This window comes from Rhinatrema bivittatum, chromosome 4, assembly GCF_901001135.1.
Source record: "Rhinatrema bivittatum chromosome 4, aRhiBiv1.1, whole genome shotgun sequence".
NCBI lineage: Eukaryota > Metazoa > Chordata > Amphibia > Gymnophiona > Rhinatrematidae > Rhinatrema > Rhinatrema bivittatum.
In genome coordinates, this window is record NC_042618.1 from 233,043,071 (window position 1) to 233,066,959 (window position 23,889).

The window sequence follows — 23,889 nt, forward strand, 5'->3', positions numbered from 1 at the left end:
GCAGCCTCGGTGGGAACAGGCAGCGCGCCGGGCTCGGCATGCGCACGTTGCACAAATGTGCACCCCCTTGCGCACGCCGACCCCGGATTTTTATAAGATACGCGCGTATCTTATAAAATCTAGCGTACTTTTGTTCGCGACTGTTGCGCAAACAAAAGTACGCGCTCGCGCAAATTTATAAAATCTGCCTCAATATGTATAAGATGCATTTGGACACACCATCTCCACTGCCTGCAAATGCTTCTCATACATATTAAATTATGGATATCCTGAAAACCCGATCAACTTGTGTTATTCAAGGATCCGAGTGAGTTGCTTTCCAATTCTACTTCTTAACTGGTTGCAGCCTGAGTTCTCCCACCCACCCTCCTGTAGAATAAGAGTGTAGGGAGGAAGGGTGAGCAGAGCAGAAAAGAGATGGAGTTTGCTCTCCTTCCACTTCCTGCTCCTGTCTGTGGCCAACTGGCTAAGTTCCCCCTCCTGCAGCTGACCTCGAAGGAAGGGGTGGCGATTCGATGTGGGGGAGGGGGCAGATATTATTTGTTGAATTTGACACAGTTAAGTAGCATAGTAAATTACAGCAGATGAAGACCCAAACGGCCCATCCAGGTGCTCTAGTTGTAACTGCCGCTCCATGCAGGTTACTCCCATGCTGCTAAGTTACCACAGGTTACCCCAAGAGCTTCATTTCCATCCTCTTGCCACTAGGGGTCTTCTGTGCTTATCCCATGCCCTTCTGAATTCCATCACCATTTTCTGTCTTCACTATCTGCCCCGAGGGCGCATTCCAGGCCTCCTCTACCATGACAACATTCCTCAGACTACACACCCGGAGATTTAAATCATAACCTAGTTCTACATTATCCTTTCCACTGGAAAAAAGGTTCATCTCTTAATAACTTTCAAGTATTTATTTGTCCATCATACATCCCCTGTGTCTGCTCTCGAGTATATATAATTTATGTCCTCAATATTTCAGACCCACGCCATTTTGGTTGCCTTTCGGTATTTGTTCTTTGTTTTGGAGCAGTCACATATGAAACATGGGCTGAGGCTTTTTACATACATATACAAATTTGTACAGATACACGACTCATATGGAATAAACACACGGTCTAAGAATAGTGTTTGCCACAGAATAATTTAGGCTGGTATTAATTAAAAAAAAACAAAAAAAACGGCTTACCTTAAAACACATGCAGTACTAAACAAACCTGGTATCAAAACAGTGTTATGCTTCTTGATTGTATTTAGCACCAGATAGCAATATTTTAACTTGGCAGAACACAGACGTTCGGCATGATGGAAACAGATTATTAGGAATAGCCTCCTACCCTTGAGAAGTTAGGAACGGTATTTGTCAGCTGCGGAGTTTATAAGATTCAGCGACCTGAAGACATGGCAGCTTAGCTGCAGCTAAGAGAATCGGATCCTGGAAAGAACCTGGCTGTCTCATGTGCCAGGAAGTGTTGCAGGGCACTGGAGAGGTAGCTTACCTGCAGGGACGGTGCTCATGGGTGTATGAATGCCAGGAGCCTCCTAATGAACAGAAACCTGCAGAGATTGGCCACAGAGGGTCACAGCCACCCAGGGGAAAGAAAAGCCAGTATCAACATTAGGTCAGCAGCTCTCTTCTAGAAGAATAGGCCACATATCCACATTTCCTTGGCAGGTATGAACATAAGCTGCATTTTTGCATTTGTTTTCTGGCTCAGTTTTTTAGCTTTATGTTGACAACTGAGACTGAAGCAGCTGCCCCAGAGGTGTTGCAAGGTATGTAAAGAACCAAGGGGCACAAGCCCCTGCCCCCCCACCGATATTTTGATAATTAACTCATCACAATCCCCCCCCCCTCCCGAAGACAATCCTGCAAACACACATAACTGGACATTACACTTTTAAATATTCCATTTTAAACTATCTCTATTTGGCGTTCCCATGCAGCTGTCATCAGGGAATTATCTTGTATGATCTGTGACAGGGAAACCACCCAGTTCGATCCCGGCCGGTATCCCATGGCTCTTTCCACACTCACTTCTTACTTCTGTCCATACGGAGACAGAACATCCCCTGCTCATAAAGCAGGAGGCACCGCTACAAACATTGCGCGTCATTGTCACACAGTCCTGGGCACGTACGTCGGTGGCAACTCTAGACAGAAGGACCTTCTATGCAAGAAAGAAACTGGCCAGTTTCAACCATCTAAGAAACTTTGATAAAATGAGAAAAATAGTTAGAAAAAAACTGAAAGGAGCAGCTACTAAGGTAAAAAGTGTGCAAGAGGCGTGGTCATTGTTAAAAAATACCATCCTCTAAGCACAGTCCAGATGTATTCCACATATTAAGAAAGGTGGAAGGAAGGCAAAACGATTACCAGCATGGTTAAAAGGGGAGGTGAAAGAAGCTATTTAATGCCAAAAGATCTTCATTCAAAAATTGGAAGAAGGATCCAACAGAAGAAGATAGGATAATGCATAAACGTTGGCAAGTTAAATGTAAAACATTGACAAGACAGGCTAAGAGAGAATTTGAAAAGAAGCTGGCCATTGAGGCAAAAAGTCACAGTAAAAACTTTTTAAATATATCAGAAGCAGAAAACCTGTGAGGGAATCAGTTGGACAGTTAGATGATAGAGGGGTTAAAGGGGCACTTAGAGAAGATAAGGCCATCACGGAAAGATTAAATGTCTTTGCTTCCGTGTTTACTGAAGAGGATGTTGGGGGTGATACCAGTATCAGAGAAGGTTTTCATGGGTAATGATTCAGATGGACTGAACCAAATCACGGTGAACCTAGAAGATGTGGTAGACCCGACTGACAAACTGAAGAGTGGTAAATCACCTGGACCGGATGGTATACACCCCAGGGTTCTGAAGGAACTAAAAAATGAAATTTCAGACCTATTAGTAAAAATTTGTAACCTATCATTAAAATCATCCATTGTACCTGAAGACTGGAGGGCTGCTAATGTAACCCCAATATTTAAAAAGGGCTCCAGGGGAGATCCGGGAAACTACAGACCAGTTAGCCTGACTTCAGTGCCAGGAAAAATAGTGGAAAGTGTTCTAAATATCAAAATCACAGAACATATAGAAAGACTTGCTTTAATGGAACAAAGTCAGCATGGCTTTACCCAAGGCAAGTCTTGCCTAACAAATCTGCTTCACTTTTTTTTTTAAGGAGTTAATAAACATGTAGATAAAGGTGAACCAGTAGATGTAGTGTATTTTGATTTTCAGAAGGGGTTTAACAAAGCTCCTCATGAGAGGCTTCTAGGAAAAGTAAAAAGTCATGGGATAGGTGGCGATGTCCTTTCGTGGATAACAAACTAGCTAAAAGACAGGAAACCAGAGTAGGATTAAATGGCAATTTTCTCAGTGGAAGGGAGTGGACAGTGGAGTGCCTCAGGGATCTGTATTGGGACCCTTACTTTTCAATATATTTATAAATGATCTGGAAAGAAATATGAGTGAGATAATCAAATTTGCAGATGATACAACATTGTTCAGAGTAGTTAAATAACAAGCAGATTGTGTTAAATTGCAGGAAGACCTTTTGAGACTGGAAAATTGGGCATCCAAATGGCAGATGAAATTTAATGTGGATAAGTGCAAGGTGATGCATATAGGGAAAAATAATCCATGCTATAGTTACACAATGTTAGGCTCCATATTAGGAGCTACCACAAAGAAAGATCTAGGCATCATAGTGGATAACACATTGAAATCATCGGTTCAGTGTACTGCGGCAGTCAAAAAAGCAAACAGAATGTTGGGAATTATTAGAAAGGGAATGGTGAATAAAACAGAAAATGTCATAACGCCTCTATAATCGCTCCATGGTGAGACCGCACCTTGAATACTGTGCACAATTCTGGTCGCCGCATCTCAAAAAAGATATAATTACGATGGAGAAGGTACAGAGAAGGGTGACCAAAATGATAAAGGGAATGGAACAGCTCCCCTATGAGGAAAGACTAAAGAGGTTAGGACTTTTCAGCTTGGAGAAGAGACAGCTGAGGGAGGATATGATAGAGGTGTTTAAAATCATGAGAGGTCTAGAACAGGTAAATGTGAATCGGTTATTTACTCTTTCGGATAATAGAAAGACTAGGGGGCACTCCATGAAGTTAGCATGTAGCACATTTAAAACTAATCGGAGAAAGTGCTTTTTCACTCAACGCACAATTAAACTCTGGAATTTGTTGGCAGAGGATGTGGTTAGTGCAGTTAGTGTAGCTGGGTTTAAAAAAGGATTGGATAAGTTCTTGGAGAAGTCCATTACCATCTATTAAGTTGACTTAGAAAATACTGTTGCTAGTAATAGAAGTGGCTAACATGGAAAAGACTTAGTTTTTGGGTAATTGCCAGGTTCTTATGACCTGGATTGGCCACTGTTGGAAACAGGATGCTGGGCTTGATGGACCCTTGGTCTGACCCAGTATGGCATGTTCTTATGTACCACCAAAATTATTCAAGAGAATCAAAGTACTTCTCTTGGGAATGAAGTCTGGAGTCTATACAAAATCCCAATATAAACCCTGCCCTCATAGAAACTCCCCCAAGAAAGGGTGCAGAGCAGAACCAGGGCACTTCCCCTTATCACTCACCATAGGAAAATAAATATTCAAATTCTGGTGTCACCTCACTGTAACAGCAACAATTAGCACACCTAGTACGTAATTCAATACCTTGCAAACAAATGTACCGAGAACCTATAACAAAATTGCCACACCACAACACTAATTGCCAGCCTCAAAACAGTAACAACCCTACCCTAAAACACCAATACATCTTCTATTAAGAAAAGGGAACAAGTCAGACTGTTGAACATCCCTACAGAAACAAGCTAGCAGAATACCACATCTCAGTCACACATGGACAGATACTCGTCAAATACAGAATAAAGACACCATAAAAAGACATGTAGAGACAAAAACGGTCTCTCTATGCAGTCCAACAATGGAAAAAATCATCACCATTAATCAAATACAATCAAGAAATATAAAACGTCAACTATACCAATGAAAAAATAAAATGTCAAATCAGCTGACCAGAATATCCAATAATAAAACATGCATATAAAAAAATATAAAAAAGTACCAATCACCAATAAAATTTCAAAACAGAGGTCACAAACATCACCCAATAATTAAAACTAATGAGGCTTAAAAAAAAATTCTCTCAACTCTCCATACCTGGGAACTTTAGATTTCCAGTCACCATGAGACTTATTACTGGAGGGGAGCACAATAACTTTACCCACTCTCTCTTATATACACACACACACCCACACACCCACACACACAGGCGCAGTCTCACACAGAGAGAGAGAGTGAGAGAGTGAGTGAGTGTGTCAGAGTGAGGGAGAGACTGCCTATCACACACACACACTCTGGAATTCTCCCTCTTCTTCGGCCGCTAGCTGCAAGGCGAAATGCCGGTGGCCCCACAGGGCCTCTTCAGCTCTACCCATGGCTGGAGACTCTGGCATGGGCCCCATGTGCCAAGAGCCAACGATGTTCCTGAGTCGCCTCCTAAACAGGAGGTACTAGTATTTTCTTTTTGGCCTATACTGCAGCCTTCCAATTCAAGTGTTTACAAGTGATTAACATAGAAAGGATTCTACACAGTTGTATGTTGTATTATCTCAATGTCCCCATTGCAAAACAGACTAAATCCTGCGTAAGACTCAGTTTCACTGAGTCTTACACAAACTGCCTTCATATGTCAGTGGAATTGGTATATAAAATACAGGAAAACAATACTATTATTTCTTCTAGTAATACAGAGATATCGCAGCTTACTGTGAAGAAAATGGTCATTTTTAGAAGCTGGGCTAGGAGAATCAGTCTTAAGTAGGTGATACAGGGCTACTACTAACAACAAAAAAGCAAAACAAATTGAACAAAACTATTCCCTATATAATTCAAACCTTTTCTGGCAAAGTATACTGGGAACCCTAAGGCTCTTCATCTCAGCCATAACTACCACTGGGATAGATGGTGTTGAGGGGGAGAAGGGAGGAAGAGATCCCAAGTAAAAAGTAGTATTCCACCTCAGCATCCAGCATCCTCTTTTACATACAACACAGAACTGAAAGGTGTTTTCAAGAGCACTCAAGTCACCACTGTCATCAATTCATTCATTGGCTTGCACCAGTACACTTAAAAACAGCTTGTTCTTTTGCACACTGTGGACCAGAACCTCTTCAAGGCTGGCTTTTAAAAAGATCCAATTTCTCTAAAGAAAGCAGGATTATACCCCCATGGGGCAAACCCAAGAACGGTTCAGACTATCCTAAGTGCCAGAGTTATCCAGTAATCTAAAATTAGTACAGCACTCTAAATTCACTTGCATCAGGACATTTTACGCTCATTGACATAGTGAGCATCCTGAACCAGATTTCAGAAAACCTTTGCTCCACTTAATATATTTTGACTTTTATGGTATATTATACTACACACACACACCCTCTCATCCCCATTTTCTTTCAGGCCCAACTAGTCTTCCATGACCCCACTAGTATCAGCAGACAGCAAAGTGCATTTCCTCCACCATCTTTATATCCCACCCCTCTAGAAAACTGGCCTGGGACATGTTACATAAGAATGTAAGAAGTGCCATCCTGGGTCGGACCTAAAAAGGTCCATCACATCCTGAACCCTGTCTCTGACGGTGGCCAATCTGGATCTTTAGGAAGCATCTGGCAGATCCTGAGGAGTAGATCCATTTCTTGGTGCTCACTTACCAGAAATAAATGGTAGCTTTCCCTAAGTCTACCTTGCTAATCATTGTTTATGGGCTTTTTTCCAGGAGCTTGACAAAAATCTTTAAAAAAAAAAAAAAAAAAAAAGACTTGGCTATGCTAATGCCTTCACCACATCTTCCAGAAACAAATTCCAAAGCTTAATTATGTGTTGAGTGAAAAAAATGTAAATAAATATTCCCTATTTACTCGTTCGTTCCTTGCGACTCATGATTTTATAAACCTCTATCATATCCCCTACTCAGTTGTCTCTTCTCCAAGACAAAGAAGCCTAACCTGTTTAACCTTTCATCACAAGGGAGCCATTCCACCCCCTTTATCACTATCATTTTCATGCCCTTCACTGTACCTTTTCTAGTTCTCTCTCTCTATATCTATCTAATAATGTTCCATCACCAATCTACAGATGGAGGTCTCCAAATTAAGCTCCTCAGCACTTCTCTTCTGCCAGGATGCCGCCACCCAAGAACTAAGGGCATCACCACCTAGATATGTCTAAACCCCAGACAGGACACTTGATCCTACATTCTGAGGGTCAAAGTGCACACTGCTATTGCTGCAGCAGGTGGAAACCTGAAAACTCAAAAAAAAACCCAAAACAAAACCAACCCAACAACCACCACCCAAACACAAGCTACAGCTCTTCCCTATACCCATAACAGTCAATTTGCAACATCAAAAAAAATGGATCAAGGTACAAGAACAATTTTATGTTGCACTAAAGACAGACTAATATGCAGTTCTGCCTGAAAATATGTTGTGTTTTCTGGTCCGCAGTCTTCTGAATGCACTGCCTGTTGTGTTCTTTTATCTAGCACCACAAAAACTGCAGCAAAAGGCAAACACCGAAGCACAAGATATTATCTGACTGACTTGTATAATAATGGGCATAAACAACAAATATCAACTACCATAGTCTCTAGAGAACCTAAGCAGTTGCATAAACCAATATTTGTCCATTTCCATAGAGCCCACAGGGGGGCGTTTCAGGAGACTACTTACATTTTCCTGGTCTGAGGATGGAACAGAGTCAGCTAAAAGGGGTCTCAGGTCACTGAATTGATCATTATTGGCTTTCTCCTGCCGTGACTTATCGGGCATGCGACCCTTACGAAGCCGCAAGTCCGACTCCAGATCACTGCTGTCCCCGGATGCCAGGTCTGCTGGTTGGCTCATGAGCATCAAGGATCTGCTCAGAACTCTTCTCTACCGCCTTAAGAAGATTCCGTTCAAGACTAGACCTAGGAAGGAAAGATGAAAACACAAAAAAAAAATAAAAATTAATAAAGCTTAGACTTATGCATCTGATGCTAGAAAAGTAACTTTTTTAAATATATTAATTGAGAGACATTTGCCGAGAATGATACAGAACATCACTTTGCAGTTTCTTGATGTAATCCCATTTACACACACACTGAACAGAAAATGCAACATTACCTACATTGCTCAGATGCCTGATCTAGGGAAAACTGGAAAAATTAAAACGAATAAATCCATCACAAGTTCAAAACAAAACCCAGTTTTATACTCAAGTCAGGCAAATATATACAATCTTAAGCAAGTACCTTTATCACCCATAATCAGATTTACCCTACAACAATTGGGCAATATTACTACCTCTTTTTTATAGTCAATTCTAAGTCAATTTGATTAATATTGTAGAACAGCAAAAAGGGATAATTTTTATACTTGCAGCAGAGAGAGAATAATGGTTATGAAGAAACAGAGATACAGAACTGTTATAAATCCCCAGTAATCCCTCTGAATCAAATTAGAGTAAACCAGCCTTCTCCTGGGGGATTCAGGAGAACACAGCCTTTCCACACCGACTTCCCAGTTACCTTTTAACTGCACCAAAAACACAAAAAAAAACCAAAAAGCAGCAAGAGGACTGGCTCTCCCTATGTTGTTACTTTCTACTAGAAAAGTACATGCCAACAGAAACGTCAAAAACTGACAAACCCAGCAAAAAGTGCTGCAAGGACTGAGCCCCTCGTGTGCTGTCATTACTACTTCCCAAACCCAGAGGATGAGTAGAGTAATGCAACTCTTCCCTCCCTCATACCACCACCACCTCCTAAGAAGCAAGGCATTATTATTCCCTCACAAATCTCAAGCAAAATCAACAAAATGGAGAGAAGGGGGTTTTTTTGTTTTCTTTTTTTTATTCAATACAAAGAGTGTGGAGAAAGTAAAGGCCCGAATTTAATTCAGGAAAAAAAATTGCTTCTTTATCTATCATGACAACTCCACTGTTCCAGAGTATTCAAAATAAAGTGCATAAAATGGTCCCCCAGACACGGGCTCTGTGTTTTGCCCAAAGGCGACGCCTGGGCAAAACATGGAGCCCCTTGTTGGGGGACCATTTTATTCTTATCACTGTACCCTTCCCCAACACACAAGGGATTTCTACCCATAAAGATTTGATTGTGCATTTATTTATTTATTTATTTAACAGTTTTTTATACCGACCTTCATAGTAAATAACCATATCGGATCGGTTTACATTTAACATAGGGTATAACTGAAGGAACAATTCAGGTAAACAATAAATAACCATAGACAGGAATAAGTCACAGTTACAATCAACGGGAGTCAAGAACTTGGAAGCTTAAAAACAAGCTGGAAGGAAGATAAAGGCAAGTATTAATTATGAAAGTATTAATTATGAAAATTTAGTCTCTTGCAGGATCTGTTGGACTCTATGCCATTCCGGACATAAAGTGCCACCCCGCCACCAAGATGCTCCTCTGTCACTGCAATATAATTTGTACCCCGGTATAGCACTGTCCCATTGGTTATCCTCCTTCCACCATGTCTCTGAGATGCCAATTAAGTCTATGTCATCATTCACTGCTATACATTCTAATTCTCCCATCTTACTTCTTAGACTTCTGGCATTAGCATACAAACTTTTCAAAGTGTGTGTTTTGTTGTATTAACATTCTGCTTTTCACTTGACAGGGATAAATTGGAATCTTTTAGCTCAGGTAAGTTTAATTATAGGCACTTGGACTACTTTTCTTATTATTGGAACCTCTCTGTTGGGATGCCCCAACTCTAATGCTTCGTTAGTATCCTTCGACGATACCTCCCTCCAAACTTCTGGGGGGGGGGGGGGGGGGGTCTGGTCGGTTGGAGCCAGAGGAAGCTGGGTGGGTGTGGAAGTTATGATGAGGATTCTTGGCAGGTAGCGGATGGAGAGAAAATGCTGGATGCCGCAAAAAAGAAGTCAAAGACATTGGGGAGATGTTGTCATGCTAAGCAGGGAGAAAAGGAGGAGGATGCTTTGCGGAAGTAGAAATGCTGGATTGGGGGGGGGGGAAGAGAGAAGGAATGCTGGGCACTGGACAAGGGGGCAAAGGAAAGGGGGGTGCAGGATTTGGCAGAAGGTAAGAGGGAGAGAGAGGTGGATGTTGAGTGGGGCGAAAGTGGAATGCTGTGCCGGAGCTGCCGCCGATAGATAGGTTTGTAAGGAGGAAGGCACAAGTTTGAAGATTCGCCTAGGGAGTCTACTACCTGTGTGCAGGAGGCAATCGTATTCTGGAAAGAAAGCTCTAGAATAAGAGATCATGTTCTACTCCTGGGGGAATTCTGCACCTAGTGTGGAGCACAGGATTTACACAGAATTTCCCTTCTGCGCAGAATTTTAGGGAAGGCCTGTGGGCCACGAGCGGAGCCTTTTCTGCTCACTGCAGAAGAACAGGGAGGCTTGTGATGCCCGTCCTGCTCATGGCAGAACAGGAAGGCCTGCGGGTTGTGAGCAGAACCCATTCCGCTCACGGCGAAAACAGGAGAAGCAAGAGCCTGAGAGAGAGGAGGGTGAATGTATGTGCCAGAAAGAGATTGTCTGAGGGACTGTGTATGTGAGTAAGAGATTAGGAGTCTTTATGTGTGAAAGAGGAATTAGATGTGTCTGAATGCATGTGTGAGAGACTGTGCATGTTTGTGTTAGAGGGGGAGCCTATGTGCAGCAGTGTGTATGTGTGAGAGGTAGCTTGTGTGTGGGTGTATACGAGGAAGGGAGGGTGTGTATGTGTGCAAGAGAGAGAGAGGGGGAGCGAGCCTGTGTGAGGGAGTGTATGTGTGCATGAGAAACAGAGTTAGGAGTATGTGTATATGCAAGAGAAGTAGCCTGAGAGACAAGATGTGTGTACAAGAAAGGGAGGGTGTGTGCACGCGCGAAAGACAGAAGCCTGTGTGAGGGCGGGGTCGAGGGCTGGGGAGTGGAGAGAGTGGAAGGGAATGGGAGAGAGAGTGGAGGAGTTGGATGCCTATGAGGGCAGAGTGAAAGGGAGGCTGGCCAAGGGAGTAAGGAGAGAGGCAGAAGGGACACTTAATGTATACTTTTAGGGGAATTCTGCTCAAAATATTTAAAAACTCCACATCTTTGAATAATAATACTTTTCTGCATTCCATTTTAAATTATTTATTCTGGCAATATAAAGTATCCACAATTTTAAATTTTTGTGCGCAGAAGCACCTGGGAGAAATGCTCTGAGGCTGAAAAAGAAATGTGATGGATAGATGGAATAAACTGCCACTGAAAAAAAGTGGTCGAGGCTAAAACATTAACTAGATTCTAGACACAGAGGTTATGTGGATCTAAAGGGAAAGCCTGACGCCAGGGAGGCTTTGGTGTTGCATCAGGAATGGAAAATTCAATATTTTTCTAGGTTTCTAAATGAAGAGTTGGCTAATAAGGGTGGATTTTTTTTTTTTTTTTTTTTAATCTTAGTTAATGACTAACCTGATATTGGATTACAAAATGTCTTGACTGGATAATGATTTGTCCCTATATTCTATTTTATGTAAGCATCTGATAATGCTGAATATTGTCTGGTTTAACATGCACTGTGAAAAATCTTAATATCTGAAGAGCCTTTTTTGTTTTAAAAGCAAAACATATGTGGGTAATTCACATTAGGGGTAAGCTACGGGACTGACAAGAACTTTAATGTTTAGGCAAACAAAATTATTTATTTTTCTATATAGAGGTTCAATTAGACATATCACACCGGTTTACAGAGTAACAGAGGATTCTATAATTGGGCTTCTTATTTTACATTGAAACTTCGTAACAAACGTAACAATATGACTTGTGGAGTAAAAGTAGGCAGCAATATAAATTATAATAATTGTTGGCCTTGCAGAACATATCTGTCTGCAGATATTAAAAGGCCAGTGAACTTTTCCTGCAGGCTCTCACTGGCACATGCTTTTGAAAGTAAAATGAAAGTTAATATTTGAAAGCTGTAAGGTTTTATCTAGAGCAGAGCTTTCCAAAGTGTGTGTCGGGACACATTAGTGTGTCGCCTGTAGTGTGGAGGTGTGTCGCCCGGTCCACAGGGCCGGTGGAAGCAGGGAACTATAGCAGGAAGATCGGCGGGCAGTGGTGGAGCTTACATCACCACGGCCCAAAGAAAAGGGTCACGTTCACTCCTCCTCCTTCCTGCCTGTGCAGCCCTGGAAGAAAAACGCTGCCGGAGCTGCGTGGGCAGGAAGGAGGAGGAGCATCTGCTGCGTACAGAAGAAGAGCAGCATTAATGGGCCATTGCGGATCCCACTTCGCGACGGCCCAAGAAGAGGAGGAAACACGATAGCAGGGCCGCTGCGGATCCCACGTCGCGGCAGCCCGAGAAGAGGAAGAAACCCGATAGCAGGGCCGCTGCAGATCCCATGTCACGGCCAGGGAAGATCAGGGCCTCTGAAGAGCCCATCCTTCGGCAACCCGTGCAGAGGGACAGCATGTGCCAGTGAGAGCCTGTGCTTGAGCAAGAGAGCATGTAGGAGTGAGAGAGCCTGTGTGTGTGAGAGTCAGACAGCATGTGCACGAGAGAGACAGTATGTATGTATGTATGTATGAGAGAGAGGCATGTGAGAGTGAGAGCTGTGGATGTGTGAGATTGCATGTGAGTGAGAGCCTGTGTGTGAGAATGTGTGAGATAGCGTGTGAGAATGAGAACCTGATTGTGTGTTTGAGGGAAGACAGATGGAGAGAAAAGAAATAGAAAAAAAGACCCTTAAAAGGAATTGGCAAAAAAACAAGAAAGGAAAGGTGGAAAAAAAAGCCTGTGACCAACCAATTAGAAAACTAAGATCAGACAGCAAAGGTAAAAACAAAAATTTACTTTTTAGTGATTGGCACATGTAATCTTTGGGAATGTGCAAGAGTAGCACTTTCTCTATGCCGATCTCACAATGTACGAGATCAGCATGGAGGAAGTGGAAGCCTGCAAATATTTATTATGAGATAGGTTGTGTTGTGAAACATTTTATTTATGTATATATTTAAGGAAACATACATAAATTGTTGAAATACATTTTGTTCGTTTAACCTTTAACTTCTGGTTTGCTGGTAGACTGAATTACTGTGTCACGAAATTATGTGTGTCACCAACATGAAAAGTTTGGAAAGCTCTGATCTAGAGTATCCTACTGTCCACCTGGCCAAGATGGTGAGACAGTGAAATGTTAAGAGAAATTAGGGAAGCTAACCAAATTGGTAGTGCGGTAATGATGGGAGATGTCAATTACCCCAATATTGACTGGGTAAGTGAAACATCAGGACGTGCTAGAGAGAAAGTTCCTGGATAGAATAAATGACAGTTTTATGGAGTAATTGGTTCAGGAACCAAATTTTATATCCAGTTCTCAGTGGAGCACAGGATTTGGTGAGAGAGGTTAACAGTGGTGGGGCCGCTTGGCAATAGTGATCATAACATGATCAATTTTGAATTAATGACTAGAAGGGGGACAGTATGTAAATCCATAGCTCTAGCACTAAACTTTCAAAAGGGAAACTTTGATAAAATGAGAAAAATAAACAAAAAAAAAGAAAGGTGCAGCTACATAGGATAATGCATAAGCATTGGCAAGTTAAATGTAAGACATTAATAAGACAGACTAAGAGAGAATTTGAAAAGAAGTTGGCTGTAGATGCAAAAACTAAAAACTTTTAAAAATATATCAGAAGCAGAAAGCCTGCAAGGGAATTGGTTGAACTGTTAGATGATTGAGGGCTTAAAGGGGCACTTAGGGAAGATAAGGCCATCGCGGAAAGATTAAACGATTGCTTTGGTGTTTCCTGAAGAGGATGTTGGGGAGATACCAGTTTCGGAGATGGTTTTCAAGGGTAATGTTTCAAATGAGCTGAACCAAATCACGGTGAATCTGGAAGATGTGGTAGGCCAGACTGAGAAATTGGAGAGTAGTAAATCACATGGACCAGATGGTATACACCCCAGAGTTCTGAAGGAACTAAAAGAAATTTCAAACCTATTTCAATTAACTTGCAATCTATCATTAAAATCATCCGTTGGACCTGAAGATTGGAAGATGGCCAATGTAACCCTGATATTTAAAAAGGGATCCAGGGGTGATCCAGGAAACCAGAGACTGGTGAACTTGACATCGGTGCCAGGAAAAATCGTGGAAACTGTTATAAAGAATAAAATCAAACATGTCGATAGACATGGTTTAAATGGGACACAGCCAGCATGGATTTATCCAAAGGAAGTCTTGCCTCACAAATCTCGTATATTTTTTTGAAGGGGTGAAAACATGTGGACAAAAGGTGAACTGGTAAATGTGGTATATTTGGATTTTCAGAAGGCATTCGAAAAAGTCCCACATGAGAGGCTTCTAAGAGAACTAAAAAGTCATGGGATAGGAGGCGATGTCCTTTTGCGGATTGCAAGCTGGTTAAGAGACAGGAAACAGTAGCATTAAATGGTCAGTTTTCACAGTGGAAAAAGGTAAACTGTGGAGTGCCTCAGGGATCTGTACTTGGACCTGTGCTTTTTAATATATTTATAAATGATCTGGAAAGAGGTACGATGAGTGAGGTTTTCAGATTTGCAGATGACACAAAATTATGCAGAATAGTTAAACTCAAGCGGATTATGATAAGTTGCAGGAGGACCTTGCGAGACTGGAAGACTGCTTCCATATGGCAAATGAAATTTAATGTGGACATGTGCAAAGTGATGCATATAGGGAAAAATAACTCTTGCTGGAGTTACACAATGTTAGGTTCTATCTTAGGAGTTACCACCCAGGAAAGAGATCTAGGAGTCATAGTGGACAATACATTGAAGTAGTCAGCTGTGTGCTGTGGCGATCAAAAAAACAAACAGAATGTTAGGAATAATTAGGAAGAGAATGGCAAATATTGGATGTCATAAGGCCTCTGTGTCGCTCCATGGTGAGACTGCATCTTGTATACTGTGTGCAATTCTGGTCACTGCATCTCAAAAAAGATCTAGTTGCACTGGAGAAAGTGCAGAGAAGGGCGACCAAAATAAGGGACATGGAATGGCTGCCCTATGAGGAAAGGCTAAGGATGTTGGGTTGTTCAGTTTGGCGAAGAGACCACAGAGGTAGAATATAGAGAAATATACAAAATTATGAAAGGACTTGAACAAGTTAATGTAAATCGGTTTTTTACTCTCAGATAATAGAAGGACTATGTGGTACTCCATTAAGTTAGCAAATAGCTCATTTAAACAAGTTGAAGAAAATTCTCTCACTCAGTCCATAGTTAAGCTCTGGAATTCATTGCCAGAGGATGTGGTTACAGCAGTTAGTATAAATGGCAATCCAGTGAAGGCGGCCTCCCTAGGAGCCAGGAGGTTCACTAGCCAGCCTAGGGCAGAAGGGAACTACACCCCTGGAGGGAAGACAGTCCCTAGGAAGAGGGAAGAAGAAACTCATTCAGGCTCCTGGACTCCAACACTTAGAAATTCGCTTTTTTTTTTTGTCCAAATAAAATGTTTAAGAGCAGGGACTAAGAAAGACCAAGTCTCAAGGAGACAGAGAAGAACAAGCGATAATTTTTATTCGGGGCCTGGGAACTTTCCCACAAGCACACCGGAAATGCAAGAGTAAGACAGGCCCTCCATGCATGGCTTAAAGTACAGACCTTCCTAATGCTAACATGGTACCCTTTGCTAATACGCCTTACTGAACGTGCAGCTCACTGGGTTCACACTGCCTGTGCACATATAAAACATAAGAGCTACTTTGCCCATGGTCACCTGCTCAGCCCCGAGGGCTTCTAATTGGCATATGAGTGACACCCCAAACTGGTGGCTGGTGCTGTTATTACGGACTACAGAGTTAGCAGAGCAGTCTGCTTCCCACGTGCAGGACAGACAATTGAAAAGTTCTGGTTCTCTCTGAATAGCCGCAGAGCCTGCCTAAAAAAATACACACTCCCATCAGGCTGCGAAGATACCCCCTTATGGGCTGGTTGTCTCCAAACATACCTCTGGCAGGGGAAAAAAAATCCAGAGGCATTCTATTTCATAAAGGCAAGCTGAGATCCCTGACCGTTGTGGGTCTCACCCCAAAAATGAATACTTGCCTGCTTGAAGGGTTCCAGAAAGAAGGCCTTTCCCTACTTGCTACTCTGTCTGTGGCAACTGCTGAAGGACAGTAGCTGGCTATACTATTTCTTCTTTACTGCTGCCGCCTAACCCCGTCAGTCCACCCATAAACCTCAGAAAGACCTCTCAAGCCTAACAAGCTCAGCTTAAGGCTGGGGAGCCACCTACAAGTCCAGAGTCACCTGCCAGGCACCAAAGGGAACCCAGAAGTCAAGTTCCAGACCTGCTCCACCAGGGGAACAAATCACAAAATTTGTTGCCCCAGGAGCCGAGATCCTGGACCACTAAGGAAATAGCACCCAAGCTGTTGCCTGGGAGCAAGCGCTACCAAGGACTGAGCCCAGAAATCCTACTGCAGTCTAGCAGATGTCCATCATTTGCTGGAGACAGAAATACTGGCTATTACTGGTGCGGCACCAAACCTATTTATCAAGTGATGTTGTCAATGAAAAAAAAAAAGAAGATGTGTCCTCTGTCGCCATCTGCTAGTAAATGGAGATAACCAAATAGTCTGGTCTGGTGTAGCAGGATTATAAGGAATAGGTAATTTTTAGGTATATGCGGGGTAAAAAAAGTGGTTTAGTTTTTCGGTTCAATTTCTGGAGTATTTCTCCCCACAAATTTTGATTTGTTTAAAATGTTTGATTAGTTTCTTTCATTTTAAAAAAAAAATAATAATAATAATAATAATACGAAAGAAACATTGAAAACAAACAAAAAAAAAAAAAAAAAAGGAAAAGGGGCCTCCCAACCCCACCATCACTCACATCTGGAAAAATTCTGGGGCCAGGATTCCCCACAGCTCCCCCCCCCAATTACCCGGACCATGGAATCCGCTGGAGAGGCCTAGGCTCGGGCCAAAGCTTCGGCCTTGCATATGCAGAGGCCACAGTAGGGCTCCATGAACTCAGCCTAGTTCTCTTATGCAAGGCCAAGGCTTGGAGGCCAGGCCCAGCAACTTGGCCTAGGCTGGAGGCTTTGGTCTGAGGCCGGGCCCAGACCCATGCCCGACACCGGGTCCCCAATGCCAGGGCCTCGGCCCGGAACCAGGCCAGACCCAGAAGCCAGATCCTGATGCTTGAGCCTTGGCCCACGCCCAGGACAGACGCTGCAGCCTGGATCCCAGGCTTCTGACCTCCTCTCGATGCGTTTTCTTTCTTCTGGAATTGGCACTGCTCAATGGGATTGTGCCGGAGTTAATTAACCTCGGCACATTCTCCCCAGCGGAGGGCACCATTTTGATGTACGGTAGCCTAACAGAACTGCGGTGTCGCACTCTGGCGTAGGCTATGATCCCTGCTTTGGGCCTCTGCTTAATCCCTAGGCAAGTCCCCAGCTTAGGCTTGATGCATTCTTTTTAAACAAATGCAATGAGTAGGATTTGTTTAATTCAGGAGGCCCACAATTCGTTTCGGGGCCCCCCCCCCCCAAAATGAAACAAATTGCCCTTATTCGTTGCATTTTTCAAATCCGTTTAAAACAAATGCACATCCCTAGTAATTCTGGGCATATTTGATGGGAATAAACCTCACTCAAAAGCCAGGGTATGTCAAGAAGCATTATCTCAAGTCGCTGAAATGTATTGCAAATTCCCTTAATACTTGCATTATGTCAAAGAAAGATTCATTCTGGAGCTCATATAGTGTCTAGATGTAAACAGAAGCTTTTTTTAATCTGGCAAGTAGAGCCCAAAACAATTGAGACAATTTCTGCATTCTGCCACACTTTCTTCTCCACTGAAACAAATTTGATACTCCTGAAGTGCAGGACTCTGACCTCCATGTGACCCCCTCAGTGCCTTTGTCATTTGTAGGGAACCTTCATTTGCAGTTTTAATTTTTTTTCTCCCAGGAATTTATTATAAGGAACAAACACAGAAGAACTTAAGTAGAGAAAAAAAAAATGAGTCATCTTCCCCCCCCCCCACTAATTTTTCTCCAGCTTTTGTTACAATAAATTGATAAATTCCAGAGGAAAATAAAAATATAAACTGAAAATGAAGGTCCCTTAGTCAATTGTCAGACAACAGCATTTTGTTATTTCAAGACTTGATAAATAAGAAGTCTCAAGCCCCCAGATGTGTGGGTATTCTCTAAAATACTTTAGGGCTAGGGTCTGGCACAGAACAGACTCAAACGATTTGTCAGGATGAAGCTGATTCTGGCCCACGGCTGGATTAATGTACTTTATCTGAGGTGTGATCATATAAAAATGTTAAACTGTACAGTTAGAGGATTTATTTCAAAAGCATGACAAAAAGCCAGCTTTACTAATTTAATTTCACCATTGCATTTGTTTTAAAGCCTATTTAGAAGCACCACTACAAATCCACCCCCCCCCCCCCCCCAAGTAGCTGTGTGTTAGTAAGTCACAAAATAGTTGCAACCCACCGGTTCATATTGGCTACTTATTACAGAAAGCACTAGCTCTGATCCTTGACCACACACAAATTTGGTTTTCAGGAATATCCTTATGGATATTCTTAAACTCTGGGCTGTTTGAAGCCACTTCTGAGCTACAAGGTCACAAAATGACACCGCGCACCTTGCCTGGGAAGCAGAACAGTGACATCATTCTGAAGAATTCTTTTTCCAGGGGTTCAGGGAACTCTTCGGCAACCTACACGGATTTTTAAAAAGCAATGGAGTAAGACTGTTCGCAATACATGCTTTTGATCTACAACGCAGCATATGGAAGGACATGGCTTTCTTTTAGTTACAATAAATAAAAAAGGTCACATTCTATTCATGGTTTTTATATATGTGGAAAATACCCTCATACCAGGGCTAGTGCACATTTCCGCCTACCGGCGTCTTTTACTTTCATGTACTACCGCCAATTTGGCTGCCCTATTAAGTTGCAATCATGGGGTAACCACTTTTTATTTAAACCATGGTATACTGCCGCTCCTTTTAGCAGTTTAATTCATTTCTTTTTAACTTCATTTCCCGATGGTATCTTTGCCCAAAAATTTTTTTTTTTTTTTTTTTTTTTTAAAAAAGGTTTTAAATATTTTTAAATGTTTTTTTTCTTTTTTTACATTTTCCTGAAGGTGATTTATTTGCTTCTTCAACCACACTTTAATTTAAGAAACCCTTATACTCTCTAATTTAAAGTTAGAAAGTGACAAGAAAAAATTTTTTTGTATATATGTTTCACACTTATCTTGTGCACTTTCGTGAGAGTCAGAGTTCCAGTATTCTGCCGTGTTCCGCCCGCTCAAAAGAGCCAAATTATAACGTACTCCACAGAAAGCCCGATACCATTGGTGTTTCAAATTTCCTTCTTCGTCAGGGGCTTAAGAATTAAGTGGACAGGCGTTTCCTGAATCAGATTCACGCGGCATGACCCTGCTGGACGCTAGTTAAAATCAAGTAGGTCACTTGATTTTGTCAACGGGGAAAGGGCTTTAAACACAGAAAAAGTGTAAAAAAAGTGGTAAATATTCCCCCTTTGACCCAGTGTTTGATTTGTCGACTTTTGTTTTGCAGATTTGTTTCTTCCGCGGCACATTCACGCCTCACTAAGCGGATGCCAGATCCTGCTGTGCTTTTCACTGCTCTCTGTCAGCTTGCCTGAAGACACCCCCCCCTTTTGTTTTCCCTCAACAGCTCAGAGATTGTTTCACATTTTTTCCCTTTTGCTACTCCTCTATTTTAAGCATTTTTTTTTTGTATTTAAGCTGTTCACTGGCTGGTGTCAAATTAATTCCTTCATTAAACAAATCAGTACGAACATTTGATATGCCGCCTTTTTCCAGGAATGATCAAAGCAGATTACCATCAGTTTTAGTGGACTGACAGGTACAATATCAGAAGAATAGTCATAGCATTGTGTGCCCTTAGACACAGCATAGCGACCAGGAGAAGAACGTGGCTCTCTCTCAGTGAACAGGGAAGGCCTGGTTTAACAGCTCCATGCCTTTGCTTTTTTCAGGAACATAAGAAAATGCCATACTGGGTCAGACCAAGGGTCCATCAAGCCCAGCATCCTGTTTCCAACAGTGGCCAATCCAGACCATAAGAACCTGGCAAGTACCCGAAAACTAAGTCTATTCCATGTTACCATTGCTAGTAATAGCAACGGTAGAGTTCCAGGCGAATGGGTAGTGGGAAGGAGAGAGGAAAAAAAGGGCCTTTGAGGATCAGCGTTCTCTAGAGGGGTTATAGGGAAGCAAGGAGATGGGAGAGAGTGTCTGTTTGTTCATGCACTTGAATTTTATTCAGGTTTCAACTGAGAGTCAGTGCAGTCTGTATAGGATGGGCCTTGTGTGGTCTGATGCTTTGGCCCTTACCATGATTCTGGCTGTATTTTGCATGAGTTGTAGCCATTTTAAGCTGCTCAGGAAGATACTGTTCAGTAGCAAGTTACAATAATCTAAATCGACTGGTGATTTGTGCATGAATAACAGAAACCAGGTTATACTGATCAAGGTAGGTGATCTGCTTTTCCTCGCGGTTTTTTGTTTTTTTTTTTTATTCTCAAGGGTAACAGCATAGCTTTCTGCATTGTACTCTCCCCAGCTTGCTCCAGGACAGCAAATTTGCCTCTCCCGGTTTATGCACGGCAAGATTCAGCTTTCCCTGAATCGGCCATTAAATCCTACCAAGAGCTGAGAAAATGCAAGGACAAATTTTCAAACTTGCCTACACTTGTATGGCACATAGAACCAACTTCAATATGCATACGACTGTATTTTCATGGGTGCATAGAACGCCACTAAAAAGTACGCCAGTGATAATAAAAAATAAATAAATTAAAAATTTTAAAAATAAATAAATATATAAACAAAAAACCACACTCCCTACTCTTTGAATATCAGAATAGAGCTCACATTTTCAAATGAATGAGATCTCAGGCTATCATTGTCTTGTAGATACACATTCTGAAATTCAATATTTAAATCTGTCCTTATCAGGAGAGCTAATGCTAGGAAAGAACACTTAACTATAACAGGAGAAGGTTAAGTTCTGCAAAGCTCAAACTCTCCTCTATCACTAACTCCATGTGACCCTGGGAAAGTCACATTACCTCTCTGTACTTCAGTTTACGTCAACCATTAAGCTGGATAAAAAGAACCATTTTTCACCCCTGAAAATCTTTGGAAAGCTTCATGCAGTCTGCACATCAGAACATACTTTGGTATTTCCCCTACAGAGGTGGCCGCATGTATGTTTTCAGACTGAATAGGACAGATTCTCTTTGGTTCTATTTATAGAGCACCCTTCAACCAGAGAGTTGCACCATGCCTTCCTTTTTGCTGTATGCCCTTTTACCCTATTGCTGGCAAGTTCTACATTTCTAAAATCAGTCAGAATTAAGAAGGGAGGAGGACTACATTTATTTCAAATGCAGCAGCACCAATAAAAATGTATTTTTAGATAATTCAGTTGTCAAAAGGCAAAAATTAAAAGCCTAATTTTTTGCTTGGATATTTAATTCCTGGAAGGGTAGAGATTAAAGTTTCCGAAGAACTCGCCCACTAAGCTGCTTCCATCATATATACCAGGGGGGTCAAAATTTATTTTTTATTTTAAAGAGGGACACTGGGGCCAGAGGTGAATCCTTGGAGTTCCTTGGGCAAGGGATAGGTGCTCCCTCCCCCCCACCGAGTTTCTGAAGCTTGGGAGTGGGCGAGAGGGTACAGTGACCAGAAAACCCCATGGCACGACAGGACCAAAAGCAGTAAAATAGATACATATACACCTTGGAGTCAGCAGAAAGTGATCAAGTCAGACAAGAGTCAGATGTGTTGAAACTGACTGCACTCATGCTGTGCCCAATGCAATGCAAAAAGCTGTCCCTGGGTTCTGATACCGGGGAAAGGATAGGGTGAACTTGCTTCCCCCCCCCCCCCCCCCCCCCCCCCTATGTTTCCCCATACAAAAAGGAGCAATTCGGCAAAGTAGTCCTGGATAGTGGCAGCACTGGAAACATCTTAAGATCACAATGCCATATTGCCTTGTACCTACTTGTCTATTTTAAAAAGGAAAAACAGAGCGAAATTTGTTTTTTTTAATAAGGAAAATGATACTTTTCAGGATCCCTGACCACACAAGTCCCCTCTCACAGGGTTGCCCTCGACTTGATCCTCGTGGCACAGTGGCTTCACTACCTGAGGCCCCTCGCTATTGCTGGCCACTGCCTGCCCACTCCACCCCCTGGCACTCCTGCAAGGAAGAGGACTGCAAACACCACCACTGCTGGCTGCCGATGCCGCCACGGGTGTCCATATCAACAAAAGGCCCACAAATGTGTATGATGTCTGGCATGGATGACACCATTTCAAGGCACCGGTGGGCCAGAGATAATGGAGCTTAAGGACTACATAAACGGGTCATAAAAACCATGCTAAATCGGACCAGGTTTAGCCCACAGGCCTTAGTTTCCAATATAAGCAAATCAACTGAGGTGCTGGGCTGGTGATCCTCATCAGAGCCCTAGAACATCTCCCAGTGTGATATCAAAACTCCAGGAATGGGCTTTTTAACAGGCACTTGTCTAGAATAAAATATGCACTTTTTATAATGTAAGAAGTGTTAAAAGAAAAATACACAAAAGAAGATGGGTCCTATGGCAGCTGATCCACTAAACATCAAAGGCAACTCTTGCAATTTCCACGTAAGTGTTTGCTTTCTTTTTCTTCTCTCCTCATGATGTGGTCATAATTTGATGATAGAAAATGAGATTTCGCAATCTATTAGGTTTTCCTAAAACAAGATATTCTTGTAATATAAAATTTTTGAAAATTAAAGAGAAAGAAACATACATTAGAGCAAAAAAAAAAAAGATGCCCTAGGAATAAGATTAAAAGAAAAAGTCAAAAACTGCACAAATTGATATTTTGAAGCTAGTACTTACTATTTTAAGAACAGATACATTTTTCCAAAGAAAAAAGGGGAGTTTACTTCAAAATCTTAATTGCAATTCATTTTCTCCATTCTAATCATTGTGCTATACACAAACTACTGCTGCCTCTTTATAGCCCAAAAGTTGCTATATTCTTAAGAACTGTGCTTGTAAAGTGTTAAGATCCTGCAAGCATAAAATAGATAAACCAGAGTTATGACACTCATATAAAGCGAACTAAAAATGGGTTTGTTAAAGGTTCAAAAGATAACACACATCACCTCACGCATACGTGGGCAACTCAAGTACATGATTAACCTGCTAAGAGTGCAATACATTATTAGTTTGGCAGGAATTAGAATTCCAGTTCTGTAACAGATTCTGCGTGACCTTTAGTACCTCCTAGTGACGTGGCTTACTACTGCAACTGGTTAACTTGTGTCCATCCCTCAAATTCATATTATCTCTTTCCCCTAACAAGCACATTTCGGCACTCGTGAGGTCAGCCTCAGCAATATCCTGCACCGTGCAGGGGTTGCCCTCACGCAATGGGCTGACCAAAAAAAGTGTTGCACGATATGCCTCTCATCAAGGTCAGGGGTCTCTGCTCTGGACGATCATCCTCACTTCACCATGACAGTTCTTGACCTGCAGGTGATTTAGGGCCTTCCAGGCTGTCCATTCCTCTTCTGCCACCACAACAAGCTTCTCTGTGGCTGATAGTCATGCTTTTTGCCAAGTAAATGGAGTATTAAAATAACAAAGCTACAAGGTGGTGACCTTCCAGGAAATGCTGTCAAATTAGAAAAAAATAAATGCACACATTGATAATACCCCAAGAGCACTGAACAGGGCCTTGATAACGACAATCTCATCTAGCAAAA

At 42.0% G+C, this 23,889-nt stretch overlaps 1 protein-coding gene across 3 annotated transcripts in view; it reads right to left on the bottom strand.

Annotated features, from left to right (window-relative positions):
* ADIPOR2 (adiponectin receptor 2) overlaps nucleotides 1-23,889 on the bottom strand; it is a 147,515-nt gene that overhangs the window by 94,435 nt on the left and 29,191 nt on the right. For all 3 annotated transcript variants that reach the window (XM_029599900.1, XM_029599899.1, XM_029599901.1), the window contains one exon: nucleotides 7,770-8,008. In XM_029599900.1, the coding sequence (XP_029455760.1) occupies nucleotides 7,770-7,949 (180 nt within the window). In that variant the 5' untranslated portion in view covers nucleotides 7,950-8,008. The remainder of the gene's footprint in view (nucleotides 1-7,769; nucleotides 8,009-23,889) is intronic.